This window comes from Sciurus vulgaris (assembly GCF_902686455.1).
Source record: "Sciurus vulgaris genome assembly, chromosome: 18".
NCBI classification, from domain to species: Eukaryota; Metazoa; Chordata; class Mammalia; order Rodentia; family Sciuridae; genus Sciurus; species Sciurus vulgaris.
In genome coordinates, this window is record NC_136479.1 from 6970420 (window position 1) to 6979335 (window position 8916).

General features: G+C 61.2%; 1 protein-coding gene across 1 annotated transcript; it reads left to right on the forward strand.

Annotated features, from left to right (window-relative positions):
- Positions 1 to 4044: 4044 nt before the first annotated feature.
- On the forward strand, positions 4045 to 6282 carry LITAFD (LITAF domain containing). The gene is made up of 3 exons (XM_079120257.1): positions 4045 to 4086; positions 5670 to 5814; positions 6148 to 6282. The coding sequence occupies exons 2-3, from the start codon at positions 5684 to 5686 to the stop codon at positions 6254 to 6256; spliced, it is 240 nt and encodes a 79-aa protein (XP_078976383.1). The 5' UTR covers positions 4045 to 4086; positions 5670 to 5683; the 3' UTR covers positions 6257 to 6282.
- Positions 6283 to 8916: the final 2634 nt, after the last annotated feature.

The following is an 8916-nucleotide window of genomic DNA, read 5'->3' on the forward strand; positions in this document are numbered from 1 at the left end:
TTCCTTTAGGCCTGGGGCGTTCATAGCCCTGGGGTCAAACCTGAGATTTGGTGTGTTATCCAAATTTGGGCTGTTTTGCACACAGCTGCTGTGACTGGCCTCTCTGGGTCCTTTGTGGGTATTTATTCCTCCTGGTAAAATCCACAGGGTGGAATTGCTCAGTCACGGGTGAACCGAGCAATTTAAAAGAAGCCATTTTGCAGAGTGAGGTGCCTTTACCCTCACACGGGACCGCCTGGAGGGCTCGACGTGCCCACATTCTTGCCAACACTTGAGTTTCTCTGCCGTTTAAAGTTAACCCTCCCTCCTGCGATGCCTCTTCTTTTTCTTTCTTTCCTTTTTCCTTTTGGAACTGGGGATGAAACCCAGAGGCACTCTACCATGGAGCTGTATCTCTAGCCCTTCTTAATTTCAAATTTGAGTCTCTAAGTTTCCCAGGCTGGCTTCGAATTTGCAGTCCTCCTGCCTCGGCCTCCGAAGTCACTGGGATTAGAGACGTGCACCACCAACACCCAGCATGGTGTCCGAATTTTTAATCTGCAGTACTTAGATGACGTGATGCTGAGCCTCTTACCAGGTGCCTGATGGCCAGTCACATATCGTCTTTTGCAAAGTGTCTGTTCAGGCCTTTTGCCCACATTTAAATTTATTATTAATATTATTTTGCTTTACTGGGGATTGAACCCAAGGGTGTCTACCACTGAGTCACAGCCCCAGCCCTTTTACTTTATTTAGAGACCGGGCCTCACTAAGTTGCTCAGCTAGGTTACTGAGGCTGGCTCTTTACTGGAGATCCTCCTGCCTCAGCCTCCCGAGCGAGTACCTGGCTTAAAACATTTCTTATCACAAGTTGAAGAGCTCTCTCCGGTTCTGCGTACCTGCCTTTGGTCCCTGTCACCTGCTGCTGTGTCCCCTTTCAGCCTGTGGCTCTCCTTCCTACCTCACCTCGGTGGCACTGTGGTCGTGATAGTCGCTTTCCGCTTTCCGAGTGCTCCTCTTATTACCCGTGCCGTGTCCCGGGGCGAGGAGTCCCGGGGCAGGCCGGCGTGTGTCCGCGTTGCTTTCCTTTCTGGGTCCTTCCTTTTCCTTAGTAAACCTATGACCTGGCTCCAAGTCAGACCAGAGAGTGGGGCCGCACGTCTGGCCTCCCTCCCTGCGTCCCCTCCTGGCCTCACTCAGCAGAGCCACTTTACTGTCTTCCTTGACTTATTTCTGGAAAGGACGCCTCTCCCTCGACGTGCGTCCAGGACCACCTCCCGTGCTAGCTGACAGAGGTCACCTGTGTGCCACTGTTTTCTGACACTGCATCCTGGAGAGGCTCCTCCACGGGGTCCTGGGCGTCCTTCCCCCCTTTCCTGTCCTGCCCCATCCTGGCCCCCGCGCCCCCTCTTTCACTCTTTCTGGGAGCCGCTGAGTGGGACACCGAGGAACTGGGGTGACTCCTACGGAACTGAACAGCTCTGTGCTGTGTCGCGAAGGGCCAGTTCGCTTTGGGGATGGATTTCTAGAAAGAGTGTCGCTGGGCCAAAGGTCTGTGACTGCCGGGTGTCGCCAGGTGCGTCCTGGTCGGGAGCTGAAGGCGGGACCTGCCATGACCGCTGGCTTCTGCCCACCCAGGCTGAGTTCTCCTTGGCCGCCCCACGAGTGCGCCCTGGGTCGGACCCCACGGTCCCGGCTCGCCCCAGCAGCTGTGACCCTTTGCGCAGCTCAGCTGCCTTGGGGACCGAGGACAGCCGCTGTCCCAGGAGCTTCTCTGGGCCCATTCCAGCCGGCCTTCTTTTATTTTTTTTTAATATTTCATTTTTGGTAGGAAGACTGAACCCAGGGCTGCTCTACCACTGAGCCACCTCCCCAGCCCTTCCTATGTTTTATTCAGAGACAGGGGCTCACTAAGTTGCGTAGGGCCTCGCGACGTTGCTGAGGCTGGCTTTGAACCTGCGAATCTCCCGCCTCAGCCTCCATTGCAGGCCTGCCCCACGGCGCCCGCTCCACCCTCATTTAAAAATGCTCGCGCATTGAGCGGCTTGTCTTCAAGAGCCCCGCGGGGTTGCTATTATTTTGCGTGTTTTACGGTTGAGGAGGTGAGGCCGGCGGTGCAGAGAGAGGTGGGATCTTGCCCAGGTCCCCAGAGCCGGACAAGCAGGAGAGGCAGGCTGGACGGGGGAGGCGGCCACCCACACAGGCACCGTGGGCCCATGTCTGCGGTCAGTTCTAACAGAGGACGCGGCTGTCCTTGCTGCCGCCTCTTCCTGGACACGCATTCCTCAGGGAGAGCTGGCGCCAGGCGGACTCACGCTCTCGGCTCCTGAGGTCTTGCCAGCCATGAGCCAGTGGAGACTGAGCCTGTGAGTGGCCCCCGCCCCTCCCAGGAAGTGGGACAAGGCACCCTCTGGCCTCATGAAGACATCACAATAGCAGCTGGGAGGCCTTGGCTGGGTGATGGGAGGCTCATCACCCAGCTGGGAGGCCTTGGCTTCTCCCTGCCTGTCTCTGGCCACCAAGCCTCACCATGGGGTCCCCTCAGGAAGAGCCCTATGCCACAGAGAACATGGAACCCCAGGTCACCAAGACACCACTGCTGAAAGAGAAGACCAACCAGGAGCAAAAATGGAACAATTCTCAGGGTGAGGGGGCTGCGAGCAGCCAGGGGGAGGCGGCCAGTGGGGCCCACAGGGCAGCAGGAGGCAGGACAGGGGCCGGCTCGCTGAGCCAGGGGCCGATTCCCGTCCTCACCACCCTGGCCCCACGTCTGACCACCCACCACCCAGGCGACCCAGGGGGGACAAGGAGCAGGCGGGGCCTCCGAGTGCCGCGAAGACTACGTCCAGCAGGACCCATGGCTGCAGCCTCATGATGTGCGGGGGGCGCTGCCTGGCCTGGTCAGCGTGGCCCCGGGAGCCCCCAAGGCAGCCATCTATAGAGGCCTGCTGGCGCCAGCGGTGACGGGCAGGACAGGACGCAGGCTGGCGAGGGTTCACAGCACGGCTTGCCTGCCACCAGGCAGCCCCTGCCAGGATGGACACGATCCCTGTATTTAGCTTATTTTATCGTCTGCGGTGCTGAGGGTGCAGCCAGGGTCACGCAGGCCAGGCAGCCCCAGCCCAAGCCGCCCCCGCCTGGGGTTCACTCCCGACCTTCCTGTTTCTGGGAGCAGCCTGGGCAGGACTGCTGGAGCGGGTGGCCAGGGGCTCTTCCTGTCCTGCCGGGTCCAGTGGGGAGGGCTCTCCAGTGCCCATTTGGGAGGGGGTGGGGAGGCCCCAGGAGTCCCCTCAGGCTCCAGGCTCCTTTCCGGGAGGGGCGGGAGGAGCAGGTGGTGGCGAGGAAGCCCAGGGCCCCTGCGTGCACAGACGCATGGCTCTCCATGGACACCAGGAACGCCCTCTGCCCACTCGCCCTTAAGATGCTCCCTTTCCTGGGCCACATCCTGGGATCCAGGACTCGGCCTTCCTGTGTGAAGAGCAGAAGCCACCTCCAGAGCCTGTCGGGGGCTCTTTGCTGGAGGGGTGGTGACTGGGAGGTGAGGGGCCTGGAGCCAAATGCACAGGTGCCCACACACTGAGAGGGCAGCACAGCAGTGTGGACTCCAGAGTCAGGCGTTTAAGTTCCATCCTTGGCTGTTATACTTATTTACTGAGTGACCTCAGGCAAATTACTTAACCTCTCTGAGTCTAGTCTCCACATCTGCAGCCTGGAATAAGAGAACACCCCTACCGCCTGGGCAGAAGTAAGAGTAGTGAAGTACATTAGGCACTTAGCACAGAGCACGGCTGGCAACAGATGGCCCTGTGCTCCTATCTCCTGGACTTCCTGGTGCTGCCCCAGGAAGAGCTTATATCCCAGGACAACTGCAGTCAGATGTGCCCAGGTTCAGATTCCAGCTCCTCCGCCCACTGGCCACACCACCGTGGTCGCTCGAGCCCAGAGCCCACGTCTGCTCCGTAAAATGGGCGTCTCCAAGGCCGGCCCTGGAGTCCTGCGGCTGAGGGTTCTTTTCCCTCCTCTCTCAAGGGCCGCAGCCGCCCCCATATTCTCCTCAGACTCCGGGTCCGGGAGGAAGCACACAGCGTCGTCCAGGCCGGGTCATAGGTGAGTGCACAGTGCCTGCCACCGCCTTTCCTCGCACACGGTTCCTGCCCAGGCTGCCACAGGCCCCCTGACCTGACCACAGGCCAAAACTGCCCCCTGGAAGCGCCTACTCCCTGCCCTGGGGGCTCTGTGGCCCTGCAGCTGGCCAGAGCTTCTCTGTGGCTCCCACAGGCCCTGCCTTATCGATGGCCACTGAGCATCACTCTCCAGTGTGAGGTCGTTAGTAGACACCCTGCATACAGTAGGTGCTCAGGAGATGCTTGTAAAGTAAACACAAGCACATCACACACCCCCCCCCCCCGCCCCCTCATCACAGAGAAGGAGAACACAGAGCCTCCCAGGTGGGGCTGAGGTTTGGGGATTCCCAAGGAATTTTCAAGCATTCCAAAGAACTGTCAGGGTGGACTGAGTCTCAGCTTCCCGTTGCTGCAACAAAATCCTGAGACAATTAATGCATAAAGGGAAAAGGTTTGTTTTGGCTCACAGTTCTGGAGTTTCCAGCCAGAAACATGGCTGGCCAGTCCCATTGCTTTGGGCCTCTGGAGAGGCCAGATGCCAACGACCAGGACTGAATGTCAGAGCGAACGTTTCCATCACAATCTGGGCGGCAGAGACAGACAGCCAGAACAGGGTCCCGTAGTGTCCTCAGATCCCAGTGACCTAAGGAGCTCCACACACTGCCCAGCAGCGCCATCCTGAGGACCAAGCCGCGAACACATGGACCCCTCATGCAGACCACGGTGGACAGTAAATTCCCAGGGGCAGCCTCGGGGTGATGACCCTCAGTTGCAGACGGCCTAGCAGCCCGCATCCCCGATCCTGGCCATGCATCCTCCCAACTGGGCTTCCTGCCAAACACGGGCATGTCGCACCCCCAGCCCCAGAGTCCCCGTCTTCGAACCCCAGCAGCAGCTCACCCCGGTGGCAGCCCCCGAGTTCCCGCGTGTCTCCCTTCTTGCTCACCCTCTTGCCTTGGGCTTCACCTGGTGGCGCTGGGGGTTTTGCCCGGGGTCTTGTGCACGCCCGGCAAACGCGCCCCCGAGCGGCACCCTGAGCCCCAGCAGCGTGTTCTCGACAAGCCCAGCCACCACACGGGAGCAGAGTAGGCTGTGGTCGCGGGCACACATGTGGGCCAACGGTCCGCGTGCAGGGCCATTGCGCAGGCCAGAGGCAAGGCCGCCCCTCTTCCCGCCTCTGCTGTCGCCGGTGTGGCACGCAGGGATGGGGAAGGGCTCCGGCCAAGCCAGCAGGCTGAGGAGCGTGGAGCCTGGCCGCCTGGGTGGGCCCACGGGGCAACTCGATGGACGGAAGGGACCTGGGTTAGACCCAGAGGTGCTCCAAACTCCCTGGGGCCCTGTCCCCACCTGGGGCCAGGGGGTCTTCACTGGGGGGAGGAGCCCTGAAGCTGAAGGGCGGGTGGCTAATGGGAGGCAGGATAATGGAGGCAGGTGTCTCCTGTGCTTGGATGACCACCAGGAACCACCGGAAGACAGGAGGTCGTGGCGGGGGTGGCATGTGCAGCTCGGGACGGACCCGAGGGTGGGGCAAGGCAGTGTGGGTCTGACCTGCCTCCCACCCCCCAGGCGTGTACAGCGCCATGCCCAGGATCTCGTCGTCCTTGCCGATGCGCACTCTGTGTCCCTACTGCGGCAACTACATCGTCACAGTGACCACCGCTGTCCCGGGTCTCCTCACCTGGCTGCTGTGCTCTGGCCTCTTTGTGTTCGGGTGAGTGGCTGGTGGGTCCCTGCTGGGAGAGGGTGCTGCACCTAGCGGCCAGGTGGGTGGCAGGGGGTTTTGTGGAGGGCAGGCAGGAGCAAGGACAGAAATGTCCCTGTCGGCCCCTGGGCACTCCATGGTGGCAGTGGCCTGCTAACCGGGTGCCTCTGTGGGATGAGTGGGGCTGCGCCTGCCGAGCGAGGGTTCCCACCAGGCACTCCCGGCTGCCACCGCTGGCCTGTGGAGTCACCCAGCGGCCTGCAGGAGGCCAGGCCGCCCTGAGGTCAGCGAGGGCCGGGCGCCCTGGCCGTGTACTTACCGCCGCTGCCCCTGAGGCTGCAGGTGCTTCCTGGGCTGCTGCCTCGTGCCCTTCTTCGTGAAAAGCCTGATGGACGTGAGCCACTCCTGTCCTGTGTGCAAGCACGAGCTGTACCACTACCACCGCGTGTGAGCCCCTCCCCGGGAAATAAACGCTGACACTGCAGCCTCTCGTGTGTGTCCTGCGCCCGGCCCCCACCCTCGGCCACCGTGGACACGGGGGGGGCGGGGGGGGGAGGGCCCTGGGCTCCTCCCCACCAGCTGGCACCGCATGGGGACCCTGCCTTCCCTCCAGGCCTGTCCATCCGTAGTCGCAGCCTCACCCGCACACGCCCCCCAACACCAGGCTCTCGCTGGGGGACCAGTGCCCGGGACCAAGTGCGACCCACGCTGTGGGCGACCTGGAGCCCTGAGCCACCCCCTGGCCTGCGCTGTCCTCTTGGGGGTCTGCCCTGTGCCTGTTCTCTTGGGTGTCTTGGGGGCTCCCTCTCCCTTCCTGCAGGCAAGGTGGCTGTGGAGGACTCCACCCCCTTACCCGGGACACCCGTCCTGTCCCTGCTGCCCTGCAGGGTCCTCTTTCTCTCCCCGTCAGTCACCTGGTCTTCCCTGAAGTACCAGGGATTGAACCCGGCAGGGCACTCGATCACTGAGCCACATCCCCAGACATTTTTATTTGGAGACAGGGTCTCGCTGAGTTGCTTAGGGCCTAAGTTCCTGAGGCTGACTTTGAACTCACCATCCTCCTGCCGCAGCCTCCCAAGGTGCTGGGACTACAGGTGTGCGCCACCCCTCCTGGCCCAGTTCCAGTTCTTAAGGCAAGGCCACCTGAGGACAGGGGGAGCTGGCTCCCACCTCCCCCGCCACTCCAGCCCCCGTGCCTCCTGCAGTCCCCTCCCTGGATCAGTGAGCGCCTGGCTCAGGTTGGCACTCCCAGGACTTGGCAGGGGTGGGCAGAGGCTTGGGCAAGCTAGGAGGGGACAGATACCTTCCGAGAACCCACGCAGGTCCCCGTCCCAGCTCCTGCCTTACCGCATCGCTGTCGTGGCAGTGTGAAGCCTCATGCTGACTCGTGGGACCCTTGGGGCAAAGCAGGGTCTGGGGACCAGGACGAGGGGGTGGGGTAAAGGAAGAGCCGAAGTCAGACTGGCAGCGTTCTCGGCTCCGTGCGACAGGACCGCGTCCCTGTCTCGTCCACTAAGGTGTGCTTCAGAGTTGCCCAGGCCTCATGGCTTTGCTGAGGCAGAGGAGTTTCAGAGGGAGGGAAGTGAGGGAGCATCGGGGGTCCTGGGCACACGTGGCTGGCAGTGCCGCCCTGGGCCGCTCCAAGCAGACGGAGGCCCAAGGGTGAGCTGCAAATCCAGTACCTGGACGGGCCGCCTGTCCATCTGGACTCCTGAATTGACAAGAAAGGTGTGGAGGAGGGAGGGGGAGAGGCCATGTGAGCACGCGGCACGCCCAGCTGAAGGCCAGACAGAAGGACAGACAGACAGGTCTATCTGGACGGAAGCCCCAGAGAACGGCCGCGCTCCCCTCCCCTCGGAGAACAGGAAAAGTTGAATTCTAGTCAGCATCTCCTGCAGGACATGGAGCCTCAACTTCCACATCCAAACAGAAACCTTTAGGGTTTGGTGATGAGCGCTCCCGGGGACCTTGATGCATGGCTGAACCTGAGGACGGCGACCTCTGAGCTGTTGTGAAGACCTGTGTCAAGTCGGCACGAGGCACATGTCTCCGGGACAGGATGGGCAGCGTCCAGTCCAGGCGAGGCTGTGGGCTCTCGGAGGGAGGGCTACGCACCCAGCCTCAGTGATCCAGAGGAAAGGTCCTGTCCTGGTCGTGGTGGTGATTCTGCAGAGGTGCCTGGACCGTAGCAGCTGCAAGAGCATGGGCTACTGGCCCTGCTGGGAGGCCATCTTGGCCAGAAAGGACACGTCAGCAGTTCAGCTCAAATGCCTTGTTTCAATGCCTCGGCTCTCCAAGTGCCTTGCTGGCTTTGACCTGGATCCGGAGTCAAGTCCACAGACACCAGGGTCAGTCCTGGGACAGATCGACTGTCGGCCCCAGCTCCTCTGAGCACGCAGCTCCAGGCCCTGTCCTCTGCCTGAGGCCCCCTGCCTCAGGAGAGCTCTCGATCAGGCACCATCGAGCTCCGGGCGGTCAGATAGATGAGGCGTGGGAGAGAACGTTCTGCCTAGGGCTTTCCTTGCTTTTTTTTTGTACCAGGGATTGAAACAAGGGGCACTCAACCACTGAACCACATCCCCAGCCTGTTTTTATTTAAAGACAGGGTCTCACGAAGTTGCTTAGGGCCTCACAAAGTTGCTGGGGCTGGCTTTGAACTTGTGACCCTCCCGCCCCAGCCTCCCTAGCAGTTGGGATCACAGGTGTGCGCCACCGTGCCCAGCCCAGCGTCCTTCACCCCACTCCCACGTTTTCTATGAGTGCATTATAGTTGTACATGTTGATGGGATGTTACTACACACCCAGCATCCTTTCCTGACCCCACGAATCAATCCCAGGCCTCTGGGACCAAGACTGCCCAGGGGTAGGAAAACGTCACTTGTCCTCTCTCAGGTAATAATTCTTTATGCTGTGTGACCAGTTGCTTGCAGCACTGGGGACAAACCCCAGGGCCTTGCACACGCTGGGCAAGTGCTGCACCCCCAGCTCACGTGTCAGCTCTTCAAGTAGAAGTGACATTGAAGACTGACTTTTCTTCAAGGTTCCACAGGTGCCTGAGACACCATGTGTCTGACTGCAACCCCCAGCCCACACCCGGGGCCACCCCAGGGA